This window comes from Oncorhynchus clarkii, chromosome 3 (genome assembly GCF_045791955.1).
Source record: "Oncorhynchus clarkii lewisi isolate Uvic-CL-2024 chromosome 3, UVic_Ocla_1.0, whole genome shotgun sequence".
Lineage (NCBI taxonomy): Eukaryota > Metazoa > Chordata > Actinopteri > Salmoniformes > Salmonidae > Oncorhynchus > Oncorhynchus clarkii.
The window spans coordinates 4,630,564-4,656,498 of NC_092149.1; the positions used below are offsets into that span (position 1 = coordinate 4,630,564).

At 46.6% G+C, this 25,935-nt stretch overlaps 1 protein-coding gene across 1 annotated transcript in view; it reads left to right on the forward strand.

Moving 5' to 3' along the window:
* Positions 1-13: 13 nt before the first annotated feature.
* The window catches only part of LOC139405648 (myosin regulatory light chain interacting protein b), a 29,933-nt gene continuing 4,011 nt past the window's right edge, over positions 14-25,935 (forward strand). The window contains exons 1-6 of the mRNA XM_071148063.1: positions 14-100; positions 357-547; positions 21,717-21,902; positions 22,544-22,741; positions 23,159-23,323; positions 24,904-25,300. Of these exons, the coding sequence (XP_071004164.1) occupies positions 14-100; positions 357-547; positions 21,717-21,902; positions 22,544-22,741; positions 23,159-23,323; positions 24,904-25,300 (1,224 nt within the window). The remainder of the gene's footprint in view (positions 101-356; positions 548-21,716; positions 21,903-22,543; positions 22,742-23,158; positions 23,324-24,903; positions 25,301-25,935) is intronic.

The window sequence follows — 25,935 nt, forward strand, 5'->3', positions numbered from 1 at the left end:
CAGAGAAATAAAAATGCTTTGCCATATCACGCGACCGGACTCGATGGTAATGGAGGTGGATGTTGATTCGAAGGCTAATGGAGAGGACTGTTTACACAAGGTACCGTTACAGTTATCATTCAAGTCTATTTTATTCCATGTTGTTAGTATCTGTGTGTTGGGGTTGCAAATTAATGCAGTTTTAATCATTTTGGTTTCTGTAAATATTTTTAGAATTTGAATAAAAGTTAACGTGTACGTACACTTGTAACAATGTAACAACAGCGTAGTACATGTAACGTTGTATTTAACTACCTGTCTTGATAGGGCATTGACTTCTTTAGTGAAGTGTGTTGTTCTATTGTTTTGACACACAGGTCTGTCGGAAACTGGGAATAATAGAGGTGGATTACTTTGGGCTTCAGTTCTGTGGAAGCAAAGGGGAGAGTTTGTGGTTGAATCTCAGGAACAGGATCTCCCAACAGATGGATAACCTGTCTCCCTGCAGACTGAAGCTCAGAGTCAAGTTCTTTGTGGAACCCCATCTGACCCTGCAAGAACAGACAAGGTATGTTTATTGTAGGGGACCTATTTGCAGTAAGGCACTCTGCCTATTGTAGCTAATGATACTGCAAACATTAGATGTAGTGTATTTTTTAAATGCAATAAGATTAAAAAATGTAGTGACAGATAAATCAGATCACATAAAATTGAGTTAAACCCCACCCTATCAATCATTAAAACCCTGCTATTTCAGTCAACTTGTAGTTTTTCAGCCCATTTAGGATCAATAAATAATATGACCTACTGACTTCTCTCCCCGTCTAGGGGAAGTTTGACCTCCCGTATGCAAACAGTGTCTGGTGACACGTCTGCAGCGAGTTAGTTACCGTGCATGCATTTCACTGTGTGTCCAGCAGGTTCTATCCCAAACCGACATGTCAATGTGCTCTATAGGCGTTGTAACAGTGTATAACGTGACTCGGGGTGCATCCCAGAGGGCACCCTATTCTCTTTATAGTGCACTACGTTCCTATGGGTGCACTAGGGTTGTGTCCCAATTTCTCTACCCTTATCCCAAAATGTGCACTTTGCACACTCCACCGTGCTGAGTGCTTATTGCTTTTTGAGGCCTGCTTAAAAAATAAATCACAGTTTCGATGATTTAGGATGAGCGCTGTAACAACACAGAATAAAACAATGAATTAAAACCCCATGATGGTAGTGACTGTCCATTACTTCTGGTCCCTTATTAACCATCATGGATTCACAGTACTTTACTTTAATAACATATTTCAGTTGTTGTGTATAATACATTTGTTTTATTTGATGACTTTATTATTTCATTCCAAGTCATCTCATCTCTATAGAGCTCCTCCCTATGCTGTCTGACAAAATTCATATTTTAGTAGTTCTTCAAAGTGAGTAAGGCATACTTTTATGACTGCTGAATACCAACTATCAATTACTTAGGTCGTGTATTTTCAGGTAGAGATCCCTCACGAAGCAACAGCTGCTCGCTACATCCCATCAACACAACGCATTATTTTGCCTCTTTTGAAGCAGGTGTGAAAAGAAAAAACCCGCACATACCGGACAAGTAGATGCTCAATGGATAATGGTCATTGTAGTTAATTACCACGTTTTGATGCACTAAACTATGTAGAATATCGGCTGGTTGGAAACTACAACTCCCTACCACATCGCACAGTTTAGTCTGGATCTATTTATCTCTAGAGAAACTGTGGAATATGAGTATTGAGCTCACAAAAATACAAAATAGAATTCAAAAAAACTACAGTACTATACCTGCCAGCCAGGGTACCTACAGTACTATACCAGGGTACCTGCAGCACTATACCAGCCAGCCAGGGTACCTACAGTACTATACCAGCCAGCCAGGGTACCTACATTATTATACCAGCCAGCCAGGGTAACTACAGTACTATACCAGGGTACCTGCAGTACTATGCCAGCCAGCCAGGGTACCTACAGTACTATGCCAGCCAGGATACCTACAGTACTATGCCAGACAGGATACCTACAGTACTATGCCAGCCAGGATACCTACAGTACTATGCCAGACAGGATACCTACAGTACTATGCCAGACAGGATACCTACAGTACTATGCCAGCCAGGATACCTACAGTACTATGCCAGCCAGGATACCTACAGTACTATGCCAGGGTACCTACAGTACTATGCCAGGGTACCTACAGTACTATGCCAGGGTACCTACAGTACTATGCCAGGGTACCTACAGTACTATGCCAGGGTACCTACAGTACTATGCCAGCCAGGATACCTACAGTACTATGCCAGGGTACCTACAGTACTATGCCAGGGTACCTACAGTACTATGCCAGGGTACCTACAGTACTATGCCAGGGTACCTACAGTACTATGCCAGGGCACCTACAGTACTATGCCAGGGTACCTACAGTACTATGCCAGGGTACCTACAGTACTATGCCAGGGTACCTACAGTACTATGCCAGGGTACCTACAGTACTATGCCATGGTACCTACAGCACTATGCCAGGGTACCTACAGTAATATGCCAGGGTACCTACAGTACTATGCCAGGGTACCTACAGTACTATGCCAGCCAGGATACCTACAGTACTATGCCAGACAGGATACCTACAGTACTATGCCAGCCAGGATACCTACAGTACTATGCCAGACAGGATACCTACAGTACTATGCCAGACAGGATACTTACAGTACTATGCCAGCCAGGATACCTACAGTACTATGCCAGCCAGGATACCTACAGTACTATGCCAGCCAGGATACCTACAGTACTATGCCAGGGTACCTACAGTACTATGCCAGGGTACCTACAGTACTATGCCAGGGTACCTACAGTACTATGCCAGGGTACCTACAGTACTATGCCAGGGTACCTACAGTACTATGCCAGCCAGGATACCTACAGTACTATGCCAGGGTACCTACAGTACTATGCCAGGGTACCTACAGTACTATGCCAGGGTACCTACAGTACTATGCCAGGGTACCTACAGTACTATGCCAGGGTACCTACAGTACTATGCCAGGGTACCTACAGTACTATGCCAGGGCACCTACAGTACTATGCCAGGGCACCTACAGTACTATGCCAGGGTACCTACAGTACTATGCCAGGGTACCTACAGTACTATGCCATGGTACCTACAGCACTATGCCAGGGTACCTACAGTAATATGCCAGGGTACCTACAGTACTATGCCAGGGTACCTACAGTACTATGCCAGCCAGGATACCTACAGTACTATGCCAGACAGGATACCTACAGTACTATGCCAGCCAGGATACCTACAGTACTATGCCAGACAGGATACCTACAGTACTATGCCAGACAGGATACTTACAGTACTATGCCAGCCAGGATACCTACAGTACTATGCCAGCCAGGATACCTACAGTACTATGCCAGCCAGGATACCTACAGTACTATGCCAGGGTACCTACAGTACTATGCCAGGGTACCTACAGTACTATGCCAGGGTACCTACAGTACTATGCCAGCCAGGATACCTACAGTACTATGCCAGGGTACCTACAGTACTATGCCAGGGTACCTACAGTACTATGCCAGCCAGGATACCTACAGTACTATGCCAGGGTACCTACAGTACTATGCCAGGGTACCTACAGTACTATGCCAGGGTACCTACAGTACTATGCCAGGGTACCTACAGTACTATGCCAGCCAGGATACCTACAGTACTATGCCAGGGTACCTACAGTACTATGCCAGGGCACCTACAGTACTATGCCAGGGCACCTACAGTACTATGCCAGGGTACCTACAGTACTATGCCAGGGTACCTACAGTACTATGCCAGGGTACCTACAGTACTATGCCAGGGTACCTACAGTACTATGCCATGGTACCTACAGCACTATGCCAGGGTACCTACAGTAATATGCCAGGGTACCTACAGTACTATGCCAGGGTACCTACAGTACTATACCAGGGTACCTACAGTACTATACCAGGGTACCTACAGTACTATGCCAGCCAGGGTATCTACAGTACTATGCCAGCCTGGGTACCTACAGTACTATGCCAGCCAGGGTACCTACAGTACTATGCCAGGGTACCTACAGTACTATGCCTGCCAGCCAGGGTACCTACAGTACTATACCAGGGTACCTACAGTACTATGCCAGGGTACCTACAGTCCTATGCCAGGGTACCTACAGTACTATGCCAGGGTACCTACAGTACTATGCCAGGATACCTACAGTACTATGCCAGACAGGATACCTACAGTACTATGCCAGCCAGGATACCTACAGTACTATGCCAGACAGGATACCTACAGTACTATGCCAGACAGGATACCTACAGTACTATGCCAGCCAGGATACCTACAGTACTATGCCAGCCAGGATACCTACAGTACTATGCCAGGGTACCTACAGTACTATGCCAGGGTACCTACAGTACTATGCCAGGGTACCTACAGTACTATGCCAGGGTACCTACAGTACTATGCCAGACAGGATACCTACAGTACTATGCCAGCCAGGATACCTACAGTACTATGCCAGGGTACCTACAGTACTATGCCAGGGTACCTACAGTACTATGCCAGGGTACCTACAGTACTATGCCAGGGTACCTACAGTACTATGCCAGGGTACCTACAGTACTATGCCAGGGCACCTACAGTACTATGCCAGGGCACCTACAGTACTATGCCAGCCAGGATACCTACAGTACTATGCCAGCCAGGATACCTACAGTACTATGCCAGACAGGATACCTACAGTACTATGCCAGCCAGGATACCTACAGTACTATGCCAGACAGGATACCTACAGTACTATGCCAGACAGGATACTTACAGTACTATGCCAGCCAGGATACCTACAGTACTATGCCAGCCAGGATACCTACAGTACTATGCCAGCCAGGATACCTACAGTACTATGCCAGGGTACCTACAGTACTATGCCAGGGTACCTACAGTACTATGCCAGGGTACCTACAGTACTATGCCAGCCAGGATACCTACAGTACTATGCCAGGGTACCTACAGTACTATGCCAGGGTACCTACAGTACTATGCCAGGGTACCTACAGTACTATGCCAGGGTACCTACAGTACTATGCCAGGGCACCTACAGTACTATGCCAGGGCACCTACAGTACTATGCCAGGGTACCTACAGTACTATGCCAGGGTACCTACAGTACTATGCCAGGTTACCTACAGTACTATGCCATGGTACCTACAGCACTATGCCAGGGTACCTACAGTAATATGCCAGGGTACCTACAGTACTATGCCAGGGTACCTACAGTACTATACCAGGGTACCTACAGTACTATACCAGGGTACCTACAGTACTATGCCAGCCAGGGTATCTACAGTACTATGCCAGCCTGGGTACCTACAGTACTATGCCAGCCAGGGTACCTACAGTACTATGCCAGGGTACCTACAGTACTATGCCTGCCAGCCAGGGTACCTACAGTACTATACCAGGGTACCTACAGTACTATGCCAGGGTACCTACAGTCCTATGCCAGGGTACCTACAGTACTATGCCAGGGTACCTACAGTACTATGCCAGGATACCTACAGTACTATGCCAGACAGGATACCTACAGTACTATGCCAGCCAGGATACCTACAGTACTATGCCAGACAGGATACCTACAGTACTATGCCAGACAGGATACCTACAGTACTATGCCAGCCAGGATACCTACAGTACTATGCCAGCCAGGATACCTACAGTACTATGCCAGGGTACCTACAGTACTATGCCAGGGTACCTACAGTACTATGCCAGGGTACCTACAGTACTATGCCAGGGTACCTACAGTACTATGCCAGCCAGGATACCTACAGTACTATGCCAGCCAGGATACCTACAGTACTATGCCAGGGTACCTACAGTACTATGCCAGGGTACCTACAGTACTATGCCAGGGTACCTACAGTACTATGCCAGGGTACCTACAGTACTATGCCAGGGTACCTACAGTACTATGCCAGGGCACCTACAGTACTATGCCAGGGCACCTACAGTACTATGCCAGCCAGGATACCTACAGTACTATGCCAGCCAGGATACCTACAGTACTATGCCAGGGTACCTACAGTACTATGCCAGGGTACCTACAGTACTATGCCAGGGTACCTACAGTACTATGCCAGGGTACCTACAGTACTATGCCAGGGCACCTACAGTACTATGCCAGGGCACCTACAGTACTATGCCAGGGTACCTACAGTACTATGCCAGGGTACCTACAGTACTCTGCCAGGGTACCTACAGTACTATGCCAGGGTACCTACAGTACTATGCCAGGGTACCTACAGTACTATGCCAGGGCACCTACAGTACTATGCCAGGGCACCTACAGTACTATGCCAGGGCACCTACAGTACTATGCCAGGGTACCTACAGTACTATGCCAGGGTACCTACAGTACTCTGCCAGGGTACCTACAGTACTATGCCAGGGTACCTACAGTACTATGCCAGGGTACCTACAGTACTATGCCATGGTACCTACAGCACTATGCCAGGGTACCTACAGTAATATGCCAGGGTACCTACAGTACTATGCCAGGGTACCTACAGTACTATGCCAGCCAGGATACCTACAGTACTATGCCAGACAGGATACCTACAGTACTATGCCAGCCAGGATACCTACAGTACTATGCCAGACAGGATACCTACAGTACTATGCCAGACAGGATACTTACAGTACTATGCCAGCCAGGATACCTACAGTACTATGCCAGCCAGGATACCTACAGTACTATGCCAGCCAGGATACCTACAGTACTATGCCAGGGTACCTACAGTACTATGCCAGGGTACCTACAGTACTATGCCAGGGTACCTACAGTACTATGCCAGGGTACCTACAGTACTATGCCAGCCAGGATACCTACAGTACTATGCCAGGGTACCTACAGTACTATGCCAGGGTACCTACAGTACTATGCCAGGGCACCTACAGTACTATGCCAGGGCACCTACAGTACTATGCCAGGGTACCTACAGTACTATGCCAGGGTACCTACAGTACTATGCCAGGGTACCTACAGTACTATGCCAGGGTACCTACAGTACTATGCCAGGGTACCTACAGTACTATGCCAGGGCACCTACAGTACTATGCCAGGGTACCTACAGTACTATGCCGGGGTACCTACAGTACTATGCCGGGGTACCTACAGTACTATGCCAGGGTACCTACAGTACTATGCCAGGGTACCTACAGTACTATGCCAGGGTACCTACAGTACTATGCCATGGTACCTACAGCACTATGCCAGGGTACCTACAGTAATATGCCAGGGTACCTACAGTACTATGCCAGGGTACCTACAGTACTATGCCAGCCAGGATACCTACAGTACTATGCCAGACAGGATACCTACAGTACTATGCCAGCCAGGATACCTACAGTACTATGCCAGACAGGATACCTACAGTACTATGCCAGACAGGATACTTACAGTACTATGCCAGCCAGGATACCTACAGTACTATGCCAGCCAGGATACCTACAGTACTATGCCAGCCAGGATACCTACAGTACTATGCCAGGGTACCTACAGTACTATGCCAGGGTACCTACAGTACTATGCCAGGGTACCTACAGTACTATGCCAGGGTACCTACAGTACTATGCCAGCCAGGATACCTACAGTACTATGCCAGGGTACCTACAGTACTATGCCAGGGTACCTACAGTACTATGCCAGGGTACCTACAGTACTATGCCAGGGTACCTACAGTACTATGCCAGGGCACCTACAGTACTATGCCAGGGCACCTACAGTACTATGCCAGGGTACCTACAGTACTATGCCAGGGTACCTACAGTACTATGCCAGGGTACCTACAGTACTATGCCAGGGTACCTACAGTACTATGCCATGGTACCTACAGCACTATGCCAGGGTACCTACAGTAATATGCCAGGGTACCTACAGTACTATGCCAGGGTACCTACAGTACTATACCAGGGTACCTACAGTACTATACCAGGGTACCTACAGTACTATGCCAGCCAGGGTATCTACAGTACTATGCCAGCCTGGGTACCTACAGTACTATGCCAGCCAGGGTACCTACAGTACTATGCCAGGGTACCTACAGTACTATGCCTGCCAGCCAGGGTACCTACAGTACTATACCAGGGTACCTACAGTACTATGCCAGGGTACCTACAGTCCTATGCCAGGGTACCTACAGTACTATGCCAGGGTACCTACAGTACTATGCCAGGATACCTACAGTACTATGCCAGACAGGATACCTACAGTACTATGCCAGCCAGGATACCTACAGTACTATGCCAGACAGGATACCTACAGTACTATGCCAGACAGGATACCTACAGTACTATGCCAGCCAGGATACCTACAGTACTATGCCAGCCAGGATACCTACAGTACTATGCCAGGGTACCTACAGTACTATGCCAGGGTACCTACAGTACTATGCCAGGGTACCTACAGTACTATGCCAGGGTACCTACAGTACTATGCCAGCCAGGATACCTACAGTACTATGCCAGCCAGGATACCTACAGTACTATGCCAGGGTACCTACAGTACTATGCCAGGGTACCTACAGTACTATGCCAGGGTACCTACAGTACTATGCCAGGGTACCTACAGTACTATGCCAGGGTACCTACAGTACTATGCCAGGGCACCTACAGTACTATGCCAGGGCACCTACAGTACTATGCCAGCCAGGATACCTACAGTACTATGCCAGCCAGGATACCTACAGTACTATGCCAGACAGGATACCTACAGTACTATGCCAGCCAGGATACCTACAGTACTATGCCAGACAGGATACCTACAGTACTATGCCAGACAGGATACTTACAGTACTATGCCAGCCAGGATACCTACAGTACTATGCCAGCCAGGATACCTACAGTACTATGCCAGCCAGGATACCTACAGTACTATGCCAGGGTACCTACAGTACTATGCCAGGGTACCTACAGTACTATGCCAGGGTACCTACAGTACTATGCCAGCCAGGATACCTACAGTACTATGCCAGCCAGGATACCTACAGTACTATGCCAGGGTACCTACAGTACTATGCCAGGGTACCTACAGTACTATGCCAGGGTACCTACAGTACTATGCCAGGGCACCTACAGTACTATGCCAGGGCACCTACAGTACTATGCCAGGGTACCTACAGTACTATGCCAGGGTACCTACAGTACTATGCCAGGGTACCTACAGTACTATGCCATGGTACCTACAGCACTATGCCAGGGTACCTACAGTAATATGCCAGGGTACCTACAGTACTATGCCAGGGTACCTACAGTACTATACCAGGGTACCTACAGTACTATACCAGGGTACCTACAGTACTATGCCAGCCAGGGTATCTACAGTACTATGCCAGCCTGGGTACCTACAGTACTATGCCAGCCAGGGTACCTACAGTACTATGCCAGGGTACCTACAGTACTATGCCTGCCAGCCAGGGTACCTACAGTACTATACCAGGGTACCTACAGTACTATGCCAGGGTACCTACAGTCCTATGCCAGGGTACCTACAGTACTATGCCAGGGTACCTACAGTACTATGCCAGGATACCTACAGTACTATGCCAGACAGGATACCTACAGTACTATGCCAGCCAGGATACCTACAGTACTATGCCAGACAGGATACATACAGTACTATGCCAGACAGGATACCTACAGTACTATGCCAGCCAGGATACCTACAGTACTATGCCAGCCAGGATACCTACAGTACTATGCCAGGGTACCTACAGTACTATGCCAGGGTACCTACAGTACTATGCCAGGGTACCTACAGTACTATGCCAGGGTACCTACAGTACTATGCCAGCCAGGATACCTACAGTACTATGCCAGCCAGGATACCTACAGTACTATGCCAGGGTACCTACAGTACTATGCCAGGGTACCTACAGTACTATGCCAGGGTACCTACAGTACTATGCCAGGGTACCTACAGTACTATGCCAGGGTACCTACAGTACCATGCCAGGGCACCTACAGTACTATGCCAGGGCACCTACAGTACTATGCCAGCCAGGATACCTACAGTACTATGCCAGCCAGGATACCTACAGTACTATGCCAGGGTACCTACAGTACTATGCCAGGGTACCTACAGTACTATGCCAGGGTACCTACAGTACTATGCCAGGGTACCTACAGTACTATGCCAGGGTACCTACAGTACTATGCCAGGGCACCTACAGTACTATGCCAGGGCACCTACAGTACTATGCCAGGGTACCTACAGTACTATGCCAGGGTACCTACAGTACTCTGCCAGGGTACCTACAGTACTATGCCAGGGTACCTACAGTACTATGCCAGGGTACCTACAGTACTATGCCAGGGCACCTACAGTACTATGCCAGGGCACCTACAGTACTATGCCAGGGCACCTACAGTACTATGCCAGGGTACCTACAGTACTATGCCAGGGTACCTACAGTACTCTGCCAGGGTACCTACAGTACTATGCCAGGGTACCTACAGTACTATGCCAGGGTACCTACAGTACTATGCCATGGTACCTACAGCACTATGCCAGGGTACCTACAGTAATATGCCAGGGTACCTACAGTACTATGCCAGGGTACCTACAGTACTATGCCAGGGCACCTACAGTACTATGCCAGGGCACCTACAGTACTATGCCAGGGTACCTACAGTACTCTGCCAGGGTACCTACAGTACTATGCCAGGGTACCTACAGTACTATGCCAGGGTACCTACAGTACTATGCCAGCCAGGATACCTACAGTACTATGCCAGCCAGGATACCTACAGTACTATGCCAGGGTACCTACAGTACTATGCCAGGGTACCTACAGTACTATGCCAGGGTACCTACAGTACTATGCCAGGGTACCTACAGTACTATGCCAGGGTACCTACAGTACTATGCCAGGGCACCTACAGTACTATGCCAGGGCACCTACAGTACTATGCCAGGGTACCTACAGTACTATGCCAGGGTACCTACAGTACTCTGCCAGGGTACCTACAGTACTATGCCAGGGTACCTACAGTACTATGCCAGGGTACCTACAGTACTATGCCATGGTACCTACAGCACTATGCCAGGGTACCTACAGTAATATGCCAGGGTACCTACAGTAATATGCCAGGGTACCTACAGTACTATGCCAGGGTACCTACAGTACTATACCAGGGTACCTACAGTACTATACCAGGGTACCTACAGTACTATGCCAGCCAGGGTATCTACAGTACTATGCCAGCCTGGGTACCTACAGTACTATGCCAGCCAGGGTACCTACAGTACTATGCCAGGGTACCTACAGTACTATGCCTGCCAGCCAGGGTACCTACAGTACTATACCAGGGTACCTACAGTACTATGCCAGGGTACCTACAGTCCTATGCCAGGGTACCTACAGTACTATGCCAGGGTACCTACAGTACTATGCCAGGGTACCTACAGTACTATGTCAGCCACCCAGGGTAATACTAGAGCCTAGTGTATTTTCTTCAATGACAAAATTATTTCCCCCAAAAAAGTAGCCTACTACTAGTAGGGCATAGCTTCAAATGACATGTCAATGTCAACCCAACATGTCAAGCCAGTTTGGTTTGCCCTGGGTAACCCTGACACCGTGTATCGACTGACAAGACAGAGGGCACTGTGTGCCATGAAGGGGAGTGGCCTGACTACCATCCACATCGCTCTGGCCATACACCACGCCCACTATAGTTTCTTCTAATGTGTGGAGCGATCGATAGAGCAGCAGAGTTACATTCAGGATGAGTCCTCAGGCTAGTTCAGGAACCTACTGTATGTGACCGTTATTCAGGATCAAAATCAAATCAAAATCAAATCAAATCAAATTTATTTATATAGCCCTTCGTACATCAGCTGATATCTCAAAGTGCTGTACAGAAACCCAGCCTAAAACCCCAAACAGCAAGCAATGCAGGTGTAGAAGCACGGTGGCTAGGAAAAACTCCCTAGAAAGGCCAAAACCTAGGAAGAAACCTAGAGAGGAACCAGGCTATGTGGGGTGGCCAGTCCTCTTCTGGCTGTGCCGGGTGGAGATTATAACAAAACATGGTCAAGATGTTCAAATGTTCATAAATGACCAGCATGGTCGAATTATAATAAGGCAGAATAGTTGAAACTGGAGCAGCAGCACAGTCAGGTGGACTGGGGACAGCAAGGAGTCATCATGTCAGGTATTCCTGGGGCATGGTCCTATGGCTCAGGTCAGTTGAAACTGGAGCAGCAGCACAGCCAGGTGGACTGGGGACAGCAAGGAGTCATCATGTCAGGTAGTCCTGGGGCATGGTCCTAGGGCTCAGGTCCTCCGAGAGAGAGAAAGAGAGAAGGAGAGAATTAGAGAACGCACACTTAGATTCACACAGGACACCGAATAGGACAGGAGAAGTACTCCAGATATAACAAACTGACCCTAGCCCCCCGACACATAAACTACTGCAGCATAAATACTGGAGGCTGAGACAGGAGGGGTCAGGAGACACTGTGGCCCCATCCGAGGACACCCCCGGACAGGGCCAAACAGGAAGGATATAACCTCAGGCTATTTCAGGAACCTACTGTATGTGACCGTTATTCAGGATGAGTCCTCAGGCTAGTTCAGGAACCTACTGTATGTGTCTTTTATTCAGGATGAGTCCTCAGGCTAGTTCAGGAGCCTACTGTATGTGACCGTTATTCAGGATGAGTCCTCAGGCTATTTCAGGAACCTACTGTATGTGCCCGTTATTCAGGATGAGTCCTCAGGCTAGTTCAGGAATCTACTGTATGTGACTTTTATTCAGGATGAGTCCTCAGGCTAGTTCAGGAACCTACTGTATGTGACAGTTATTCAGGATGAGTCCTCAGGCTAGTTCAGGAACCTACTGTATGTGACTTTTATTCAGGATGAGTCCTCAGTAGGGTTGCATGTTTTGGGGAATATTCAGAGGTGGAAACTTTCCGTGGGAATTAATGGGAATATATGGGATTTCACTGAAATATATACTAATTAATATGAATACCATTTATATTTAGATGTGTTTTTTGCATTGGATATACAGTGGGGCAAAAAAGTATTTAGTAAAAAAGTATTTGAATGCAACTTTATGGTTAAAAACTCAACTCGTTATTTTCCACCATAATTTGCAAATAAATTCATAAAAACTCCTACAATGTGATTTTCTGGAATTTTTTTTTCTCATTTTGTCTGTCATAGTTGAAGTGTACCTATGATGAAAATTACAGGCCTCTCTCATCTTTTTAAGTGGGAGAACTTGCACAATTGGTGGCTGACTAAATACTTTTTTGCCCCACTGTATTTACCATATCATATGGAGACAGAAACAGAAACCTTTTACCTTATCATAATTAGACATCATTACAAATGAACAGGCAGTTAACCCACTGTTCCTAGGCCGTCATTGTAAATAAGAATTTGTTCTTAACTGACTTGCCTGGTTAAATAAAGGTAAATAAAAACATTCAACCACCCATCAGAGATGATTGCAATAGCCTGCTTTCTCTATGATTTCCTTGACCTTCACTTGAACACTGCATCCAGCAAATGAGAAGATAAAGCATGTCTGGTTGGAGGGGTGTATGCTGGGAGAAGAACATTCAGAAATCTCTTCCAACACACATTGCCTGTGAGCATCAGAGGTGAACCAGTTTGCATACACAGCTTGAGCAAGACATTCATCAGCATTTCTCTGACTACGTTCCTCCATTGAGTTAAACAACGTCTGATTCCAGGAGAATCATGAGCTGTTGATAAGGTGTCTGATTCCAGGAGAATCATGAGCTGTTGATAAGGTGTCTGATTCCAGGAGAACCATGAGCTGTTGATAAGGTGTCTGATTCCAGGAGAATCAGGAGCTGTTGATAAGGTGTCTGATTCCAGGAGAATCATGAGCTGTTGATAAGGTGTCTGATTCATAATGTTCTGCTCCAATAGAAGTAGAGGGACATTTGTCAGTTGCTCGTTGTGAGCGCTGAGGGAACGTTGTGCACTTGGTCAGATTATCCTGCATCATTGTTGCATTCTTCACATATGGTTTGGCACAGTATTTGGAAATGTACACAGATAAATGTTTTAACATGAAACAGGTTAATTAACAATCCTCGGTTAGCAGGCTCCAGCAAGCTAAAACCGATATGGTAGCAAAAACTTACTAGCAGAAATTGTTAACAAGTTAGAAATTATTTAAACACACTTTGCTGTAGGCTACTATTTACTAGTTAACAAAACAATAATGTATGTCATATAAAATATATTCACCCCACCCAGTATTGTAATCTAAACTTACCAGAAAGCATGTAGTCCTTGGCTCAGACAGTGTAGTAGTGTGGGCTCATTAGCATCTCATTAGTGTGCGAGATCTTGAGAATCAGCTGTACAGAATGTGCTGTGCATGCAGAGGGTTGCAATTCCATTGAATTGGGGATAGTTTAACCAAAATATGCCACAAAAAAAAGGTTCACTGTTATAAGCTACCTTTTTTTTTAAATTAATTTAAGCGAAATGACTTTCGACACGAGGCCTGTACTAATAACACAGCTGACACGAGGCCTGTACTAATAACACAGCTGACACGAGGCCTGTACTAATAACACAGCTGACACGAGGCCTGTACTAATAACACAGCTGACACGAGGCCTGTAGTAATAACACAGCTGACACGAGGCCTGTACTAATAACACAGCTGACACGAGGCCTGTACTAATAACACAGCTGACACGAGGCCTGTACTAATAACACAGCTGACACGAGGCCTGTGGTAATAACACAGCTGACACGAGGCCTGTACTAATAACACAGCTGACACGAGGCCTGTACTAATAACACAGCTGACACGAGGCCTGTACTAATAACACAGCTGACACGAGGCCTGTACTAATAACACAGCTGACACGAGGCCTGTACTAATAACACAGCTGACACGAGGCCTGTACTAATAACACAGCTGACACGAGGCCTGTACTAATAACACAGCTGACACGAGGTCTGTAGTAATAACACGGCTGACACGAGGCCTGTAGTAATAACACGGCTGACACGAGGCCTGTACTAATAACACAGCTGACACGAGGCCTGTACTAATAACACAGCTGACACGAGGCCTGTACTAATAACACAGCTGACACGAGGTCTGTAGTAATAACACGGCTGACACGAGGCCTGTAGTAATAACACGGCTGACACGAGGTCTGTACTAATAACACAGCTGACACGAGGCCTGTAGTAATAACACAGCTGACACGAGGTCTGTACTAATAACACAGCTGACACGAGGCCTGTAGTAATAACACAGCTGACACGAGGCCTGTGGTAATAACACAGCTGACACGAGGCCTGTACTAATAACACAGCTGACACGAGGTCTGTAGTAATAACACGGCTGACACGAGGCCTGTAGTAATAACACAGCTGACACAAGGCCTGTGGTAATAACACAGCTGACACGAGGCCTGTAGTAATAACACGGCTGACACGAGGTCTGTACTAATAACACAGCTGACACGAGGCCTGTAGTAATAACACAGCTGACACGAGGCCTGTGGTAATAACACAGCTGACACAAGGCCTGTGGTAATAACACAGCTGACACGAGGCCTGTAGTAATAACACGGCTGACACGAGGTCTGTACTAATAACACAGCTGACACAAGGCCTGTAGTAATAACACAGCTGACACGAGGCCTGTGGTAATAACACAGCTGACACGAGGCCTGTACTAATAACACAGCTGACACGGCATATCTGAAATGCTGAACTTCAGAAAAGACACATTGCATAACTGACAGGCGTGGGAAAGAATGTCTGAAACATTAACATAACCAGTAAGGACAACTTCTCTGGCTAAACAAAGAATTGAGAAGGTCAATTTAACGGAAAATGACAGATGCTCTTAATCCTCTGTCATAGTGTAGCCTAAATCCTGTAATCTACGTGGAAATTCTTATCATTTCTTAATGTACAGCAGGACTACGTAGATTACATTATTCATTCTCATAGCCTAACACGGGCAAATACACCTAATGTGAGCATGCAGGCCAATATGCAGGCTAATCTGCAGGCTAATATGCAGGCCAATATGCAGTCTAATCTGCAGGCCAATATGCAGTCTAATATGCAGTCTAATATGCAGGCTAATATGCAGGCTAATCTGCAGGCTAATCTGCAGGCCAATATGCAGTCTAATATGCAGTCTAATATGCAGTCTAATATGCAGGCTAATATGCAGGCTAATCTGCAGGCTAATCTGCAGGCTAATCTGCAGGCCAATATGCAGTCTAATATGCAGTCTAATATGCAGTCTAATATGCAGTCCAATATGCAGTCCAATATGCAGGTTAATCTGCAGGTTAATATGTAGTAGGTGACAAGATCAGAAAGTGTCATGTTTTTTTTGTAACAATGGTTTATTTTTTTGTCACATTCACCAGATGGATGCCGTGAAATGTGTTAAGGATCAGCCATACTAGTACAAATTCGTTTTTCGGTGGTGGGGTGGTGGGCTAACACCGTACTGTTGTGATCCCAGCCTTTGCGTGAGTAGGGTTGACACGAGGAAACACTGCAAACGATGGAGCATGAACCATGTATCGCAGATAACAACAAAGTGCAGGCTGTAGCCCAATAAGTATATATACATTTTAATGAATAATGTGGTACATTTATAGTGCTACTAAATAACTCAGCCTTCAGATTATTCCAAAAGTAAAAGAACACACCTTGGGAATCATGACTCGTAACAACAATGTTTGATTTGTTGAATCAATTCAACAGGAGGCTTATGTAAGTAATCTCTAAGCACTGTGCTCTGCTGTCCCTGAAAGAGTTGGGCAAACAAGAGAGGGGAGAGGCCCTCGGTCTGTCAGCAGTCCACATGCAGCTCCACACTCACTGACAATGAGAGCCATGCATCCTGCAGGCTTAGCATGCACAGTCCCCCACATCCAGCCACCCCCTTACCTCCTGGCTGGCTGAGAGTGAGAACACACGGTACTAGCCATTGTTAATCCAAGCAGGCATCCATCCTGTTGGCTACAGCTGAGAGCCCCACTAGCTAAACACCCACTGCTGTATCACATTGTACTGCATACACACTGTTTAAATAGGATGTTCTGCTGATATCAACTTGCAGGGCAGAGTTCACATAGCAACAGTTCCAGAGAGCATTCAGCACTTCATCTGTCCTACAGCTGAGTGGCACCATGGGAGAATGTGTTGTTGAGAGTTTCCATTTTAAAATTCATAATGAGTAAAACCATTTTGTCAAAACAGCTGCTACAGTGTGTTGTCTTGTCTGTCCTCTACCTACAGTGTCTTGTCTGTGACTGTCAGTCCTGTACCTACAGTGTCTTGTCTGACTGTCAGTCCTGTACCTACAGTGTCTTGTCTGTGACTGTCAGTCCTCTAACTATAGGTGTCTTGTCTGTGACTGTCAGTCCTCTACCTACAGTGTCTTGTCTGTGAGTATCAGTCCTCTACCTATATGTGTCTTGTCTGTGACTATCAGTCCTCTACCTACATTGTCTAACGGGAGCCTGTTAGGACTTGATAGGCTACATCTTTAGAACTAGAGCCATGAAACATACATGAATATACCTACTGTAGGCTGTAGATCCATGTACCCACTGTAGGCTATGTACTGTAGATTCATATACCCACTGTAGGCTATGTACTGTAGATTCATATACCCACTGTAGGCTACGTACTGTAGATTCATGCACCTGCTGTAAATTCAATGCAGCAGATATGTGGATATCTAGCCTAATCTCAGCACCCAGAACCAAATCAGCTACTGAATGTTAATGTTATGGCTGTAACGAGAGACCGGTGGATATGTGATGTTATACCAGAGACCAGTGGATATGTGATGTTATACCAGAGACCAGTGGATATGTGATGATATACCAGAGACCAGTGGATATGTGATGTTATACCAGAGACCAGTGGATATGTGATGTTATACTAGATGGCACTGTGATAAACTGCATCCAGTTTGCTGAGTAGAGTATTGGAAGCTATTTTGTAGATGACATCGTCGAGGATCGGTAGGATAGTCAGTTTTACTAGGGTAAGTTTGACGGCATGAGTGAAGGAGGCTTTGTTGCGGAATAGAAAGCCGACTCTAGATTTGATTTTAGATTGGAGATGTTTGATATGAGTCTGGAAGGAGAGTTTACAGTCTAGCCAGACACCTAGGTTTATAGGTGTCCACATATTCTAGGTCGGAACCATCCAGGGTGGTGATGCTAGTCGGGCGTGCGGGTGCAGGCAGCGAACGGTTGAAAAGCATGCATTTAGGCCTCCCGGGTGGCGCAGTGGTTAAGGGCGCTGTACTGCAGCGCCAGCTGTGCCATCAGAGTCCTGGGTTCGCGCCCAGGCTCTGTCGTAACCGGCCGCGACCGGGAGGTCCGTGGGGCGACGCACAATTGGCCTAGCGTCGCCCGGGTTAGGGAGGGCTTGGTCGGTAGGGGTGTCCTTGTCTCATCGCACACCAGCGACTCCTGTGGCAGGCTGGGCGCAGTGTACGCTAGCCAAGGTGGCCAGGTGCACGGTGTTTCCTCCGGCGCATTGGTGCGTCTGGCTTCCGGGTTGGATGTGCGCTGTGTTGGTTGTGTATCGGAGGACGCATGACTTTCAACCTTCGTCTCTCCCGAGCCTGTACGGGAGTTGTAGCGATGAGACAAGATAGTAGCTACTACAACAATTGGATACTACGAAATTGGGGAGAAAAAGGGGTAAAATTAAAAAGAAAAAAAGAAAAGCATGCATTTGGTTTTACTAGCGTTTAAGAGCAGTTGGAGGCCACGGAAGGAGTGTTGTATGGCATTGAAGCTCGTTTGGAGGTTAGATAGCACAGTGTCCAAGGACGGGCCGGAAGTATACAGAATGGTGTCGTCTGCGTAGAGGTGGATCAGGGAATCGCCCGCAGCAAGAGCAACATCATTGATATATACAGAGAAAAGAGTTGGCCCGAGAATTGAACCCTGTGGCACCCCCATAGAGACTGCCAGAGGACCGGACAGCATGCCCTCCGATTTGACACACTGAACTCTGTCTGCAAAGTAGTTGGTGAACCAGGCAAGGCAGTCATCAGAAAAACCGAGGCTACTGAGTCTGCCAATAAGAATATGGTGATTGACAGAGTCGAAAGCCTTGGCAAGGTCGATGAAGACGGCTGCACAGTACTGTCTTTTATCGATGGCGGTTATGATATCGTTTAGTACCTTGAGCGTGGCTGAGGTGCACCCGTGACCGGCTCGGAAACCAGATTGCACAGCGGAGAAGGTACGGTGGGATTCGAGATGGTCAGTGACCTGTTTGTTGACTTGGCTTTCGAAGACCTTAGATAGGCAGGGCAGGATGGATATAGGTCTGTAAACAGTTTGGGTCCAGGGTGTCTCCCCCTTTGAAGAGGGGGATGACTGCGGCAGCTTTCCAATCCTTGGGGATCTCAGACGATATGAAAGAGAGGTTGAACAGGCTGGTAATAGGGGTTGCAACAATGGCGGCGGATAGTTTCAGAAATAGAGGGTCCAGATTGTCAAGCCCAGCTGATTTGTACGGGTCCAGGTTTTGCAGCTCTTTCAGAACATCTGCTATCTGGATTTGGGTAAAGGAGAACCTGGAGAGGCTTGGGCGAGTAGCTGCGGGGGGGGGGGGGGCAGAGCTGTTGGCCGAGGTTGGAGTAGCCAGGAGGAAGGCATGGCCAGCCGTTGAGAAATGCTTGTTGAAGTTTTCGATAATCATGGATTTATCGGTGGTGACCGTGTTACCTAGTCTCAGTGCAGTGGGCAGCTGGGAGGAGGTGCTCTTGTTCTCCATGGACTTTACAGTGTCCCAGAACTTTTTGGAGTTAGAGCTACAGGATGCAAATTTCTGCATGAAGAAGCTGGCCTTTGCTTTCCTGACTGACTGCGTGTATTGATTCCTGACTTCCCTGAACAATTGCATATCGCGGGGACTATTCGATGCTATTGCAGTCCGCCACAGGATGTTTTTGTGCTGGTCGAGGGCAGTCAGGTCTGGAGTGAACCAAGGGCTATATCTGTTCTTAGTTCTGCATTTTTTGAACGGAGCATGCTTATCTAAAATGGTGAGGAAGTTACTTTTAAAGAATAACCAGGCATCCTCAACTGACGGGATGAGGTCAATATCCTTCCAAGATACCCGGGCCAGGTCGATTAGAAAGGCCTGCTCACAGAAGTGTTTTAGGGAGCGTTTGACAGTGATGAGGGGTTGTCGTTTGACTGCGGATCCGTAGCGGATACAGGCAATGAGGCAGTGATCGCTGAGATCCTGGTTGAAGACAGCGGAGGTGTATTTGGAGGGCCAGTTGGTCAAGATGACGTCTATGAGGGTGCCCTTGTTTACAGATTTAGGGTTGTACCTGGTTGGTTCCTTGATGATTTGTGTGAGATTGAGGGCATCTAGCTTAGATTGTAGGACTGCCAGAGACCAGTGGATATGTGATGTTATACTAGAGACCAGTGGATATGTGATGTTATACTAGAGACCAGTGGATATGTGATGTTATACTAGAGACCAGTGGATATCTGATGTTATACTAGAGACCAGTGGATATCTGATGTTATACTAGAGACCAGTGGATATGTGATGTTATACCAGAGACCAGTGGATATGTGATGTTATACCAGAGACCAGTGGATATGTGATGTTATACCAGAGACCAGTGGATATGTGATGTTATACCAGTGGATATGTGATGTTATACCAGAGACCAGTGGATATGTGATGTTATACCAGTGGATATGTGATGTTATACCAGTGGATATGTGATGTTATACCAGAGACCAGTGCATATATGATGTTATACCAGAAACCAGTGCGCCCCCGCACTGTTTTTCAACTCAAAAACTTAAGTATGCTTTGACATTTTCAGGTACACGGTTCAAGACTTTCATTATGACTTGCTTTTACACCTCCGACACTGTGCCATTACACCCCCGACACTGTGCCATTACACCTCCGACACTGTGCCGTTACAACTCCGACACTGTGCCATTACACCCCCGACACTGTGCCGTTACACCCTAGTAGTATACATTGGAGTGAAGCACAGACTTAGTTTGTTAAGTTTAAACAGGCTTCCTGTTTATCACATGGGACAGTCTGGGGTCGTAACCTGCCTGTACCAGCAATTCTGCCGCCCACATTCCTCACTGGAGCAATACGATGGATAGCTGACCCTGTGGACAGAAAGGTCAAGCGCTCATAGCAGGCATGAGAGAACTGTCATTTTTTAAAGAAGGCTATCTTCATTCCTATATTCAGTGCAACTTCCTGTTTTGAGGAGGCACAGAGGGCTAGTTTACCATCACCAGTTAAGCTGTATTCTTGTTCTTCCTCTTTTAGGACTATGTTGAAGATAACAACAAGAGGATTCTAATATCCCATAATTCTTTGCATAAATGGGACCAGTGATACTAGTTATTATGTTGTTCTAACCTGGGTATCTTCAACCTAGATTTAGGGCCTACAAAGAGGATTATCTTCGTTCCTCTTTTCAGTCCAATGTCCTCTTTTGACGAGGCAGAAATGTCTAATTAGTTTCCCTATTATCACTGCAGTTTTGTGAAGTTGTATTCTCGTTCTTCATGTCCAACATATAACCCTTTACACATCCCTCTTTCCTCCAGACATATGTTCTTCCTGCACATAAAGGAGGAGCTGGACAGTGGCAGCCTGCAGATGGAGGCTGAGCAGGCCAAGGAGCTGTGTGCCCTCCTAGCCCAGGCTGAGTACGGAGACTACAACCAGAACACAGCCAAGTACTGCTCCAGCCAGATCTTCAGACAGGAGCCTGACCTGGCATCCATCAACAGGTCAGCACAGCAATAGTAACTTGACTCCAAATTAAATCAAATCAAATTTTATTTGTCACATACACATGGTTAGCAGATGTTAATGCGAGTGTAGCGAAATGCATTCCATGTCTTACTAAGTACTTCTCTGTGCTGACTTGTAGAACTGCTATAGATACAAGATCATAAAAATATAACCTTTTTGATTTGTGAAGGCCATCTGAATAGCTGACTAAACCATGGTTTGGTCTTCTGTTATGGCCTTGATGTGGGAGGAGCCTAAATACTCCCAAATCAGCATATAAATGGGATTCACAACATCTGTCCCTAAAACACTAGGCTGCTGACTCAGCTAGCCCTACAGCCATATATTTTCACTACCGGGCACTAAAGTACAGTTCTCATTCCTCATGTGTTTAGTTTAGTTTTAGTACATTTTATTTCGTAGATCTTTTTTTTAAATATATATATAAATAATACATTTAAAAAACAATGGAGGGACAGAAAAATGAAAACCGAGCAGGGATTATTTGGTGGCAGCATTTAAAATAGAACGTAGAAAAGATGTTTCATTGTATGGGTGGGCCCCCCTGGTGAATGAACAGTATTACAACAGCAGAACACGTAACTCTTCTGTCCCGTCCTGCCGTGTCCGTCTGCAGCATCCAGGAGAAGCACCGTGAGCTAGAGGGTCTGAGCCAGGCGTCAGCAGAGTACCAGGCCCTACAGCTGGTGTCCTCCCTGGAGAACTACGGGGTGGAGTGGCACTGGGCCAGGGACTCAGAGGGACAGAGGCTGGCCATAGGGGTCGGCCCTGAAGGGGTATCTATCTGTCAGGAGGACTTCACCCCCACCAACAGGTATATTCACTACACTGACCTGACTTCACCCCCACCAACAGGTATTAAACTAACCTGACAGTGCTGTTTGCAAAACATGTTATTCGTTGATGCACTGAACAACAACAACAACAACAACAAAAACTAAAGTTGAGGTCGGCTGCCTGTCTTTTTCTACTGTGCAGTGTTTGTATCCAGATGTAGCAGAGTTGGAAATATAACACTGACCAAACAATACCATACAAACTCAGCATGCTTCTGTTAGAGTAGACACCATTACTATGTGATTATGTAGTTCTGTCTACAGGTCTAGACACCATTACTATGTGATTATGTAGTTCTATCTACAGGTCTAGACACACAAGACAATGCTCTGCTGTTGGACATTTGATATGAAGTTATATAGAGCCTACAATGACTCTCTGTCCTCTGTTCTAGGATCATTTATCCCATCATCCAGATGGCCACCCAGTCAGGGAAGAATGTGTACATGACCATCACTAAGGACAGTGGTGAGGATGTGGCCCTGCTGTTTAAAATGACAAGCACCAGAGCTGCCAGCGGCCTGTACCGGGCCATCACAGAGACCCACGCCTTCTACAGGTCAGCAACCATGTAGTATGGTTTACATACCAACAACATGCCTTCTACAGGTCAGCAACCATGTAGCATGGCTCACATACCAACAACATGCCTTCTACAGGTCAGCAACCATGTAGCATGTAGCATGGTTTACACACCAACAACATGCCTTCTACAGGTCAGAAACCATGTAGCATGGTTTACATACCAACAACATGCCTTCTACAGGTCAGCAACCATGTAGCATGGTTTACACACCAACAACATGCCTTCTACAGGTCAGCAACCATGTAGCATGGCTCACACACCAACAACATGCCTTCTACAGGTCAGCTAGCATATAGCATGGCTCACATACCAACAACATGCCTTCTACAGGTCAGCAACCATGTAGCATGGCTCACACACCAACAACATGCCTTCTACAGGTCAGCTAGCATGTAGCATGGCTCACACACCAACATCATGCCTTCTACAGGTCAGCAACCATGTAGCATGGCTCACACACCAACATCATGCCTTCTACAGGTCAGCAACCATGTAGCATGGCTCACATACCAACAACATGCCTTCTACAGGTCAGCTAGCATGTAGCATGGCTCACATACCAACAACATGCCTTCTACAGGTCAGCAACCATGTAGCATGGTTTACATACCAACAACATGCCTTCCACAGGTCAGCAACCATGTAGCATGGTTTACATACCAACATCATGCCTTCTACAGGTCAGCAACCATGTAGCATGGTTTACATACCAACAACATGCCTTCTACAGGTCAGCAACCATGTAGCATGGCTCACATACCAACAACATGCCTTCTACAGGTCAGCAACCATGTAGCATGGCTTATACACCAACAACATGCCTTCTACAGGTCAGCAACCATGTAGCATGGCTCACATACCAACAACATGCCTTCTACAGGTCAGCAACCATGTAGCATGGTTTACATACCAACAACATGCCTTCCACAGGTCAGCAACCATGTAGCATGGTTTACATACCAACAACATGCCTTCTACAGGTCAGCAACCATGTAGCATGTAGCATGGCTCACATACCAACAACATGCCTTCTACAGGTCAGCAACCATGTAGCATGGCTTACACACCAACAACATGCCTTCTACAGGTCAGCAACCATGTAGCATGGCTTACACACCAACATCATGCCTTCTACAGGTCAGCAACCATGTAGCATGTAGCATGGCTCACACACCAACAACATGCCTTCTACAGGTCAGCAACCATGTAGCATGTAGCATGGCTTACACACCAAGAACATGCCTTCTACAGGTCAGCAACCATGTAGCATGTAGCATGGCTCACACACCAACAACATGCTCACACAGGGTGAAATTTTCCTCTTGTAAAAACATCTCTGCTGTGAGCCAATGTAGAGTAAGACATTTTTAATATGCAGCACAGTATATGCTAGCACAGTATATGCTGTACATTTTCTGATAATTTTCATGAGTTGCTGCTAAGTTTAGTTTTAGTGTACATGTGGAGTCACTCCAGTTTCACAGTGTAATAACATTTTATAATATTGATTTTAGTGTTTTTGGTCAATAACTGTGATGTTACTTGTCCTTCAGGTGTGACACGGTGACGAACGACGTGATGATGCAGTACAGCCGTGACTTCAAGGGTCACCTGGCGTCTCTCTTCCTCAACGAGAGCATCGACCTGGGCAAGAAGTATGTCTTCGACATCCGACGCACCTCCAAGGAGGTCTACGACCACTGTCGCAGGGCGCTCTACAACGCCGGCATGGCAGGGGACTGTGTGTCCGGCGAGCGGAGCCCGCCGCGGTCCCCTGGGGTGGGGGAAGGAGGCTGTGAGGGGTGCCAGAGGAGCCGGGTTCTGGAGGAGAAGCTGCAGCAGCTCCAGGATGCTCTGCTGTGTATGCTGTGCTGTGAAGAGGAGATGGACGCTGCCTTCTGCCCCTGTGGACACATGGTGTGCTGCCACAACTGTGCCGTCCAGCTAGAGGTAACCATAACGTCATGGTTTAAAATAAATATATATATACATACTCACTCACTCACTACCAGTTAAAAGTTTTAGAACACCTACTCATTCAAGGGTTTTTCTTTATTTTTACTATTTTCTACATAAGAGTGAAGCCATCAAAATTATGAAATAACACATATGGAATCATGGAGTAACCAAAAAAGTATTAAACAAATCAAAATATTTTATTCTTCAAATAGCCACCCTTTGCCTTGATGACAGCTTTGCACACTCTTGGTATTCTCTCAACCAGTTTAACCCGGAATGCTTTTCCAACAGTATTGAAGCAGTTCCCACACATGCTGAGCACTTGTAGGCTGCTTTTCCTTCACTCTGCGGTCTGATTCAACCCAAACTATCTCAATTTGGTTGAGGTCGTGTGATTGTGGAGGCCAGGTCAACTGATGCAGCACTCCATCACTCTCCTTCTTGGTCAAATATCCCTTACACAGCCTGGAGGTGTGTTGGGTCGTTGTCCTGTTGAAAAACAAATGATATCCCATTCAGCGCAAGCCAGATGGGAAGGCGTAACGCTACAGAATACTGTGGTAGCCATACTGGTTAAGTGTGCCTTGAATTCTAAATACATCACCGACAGTGTCACCAGCAAAACA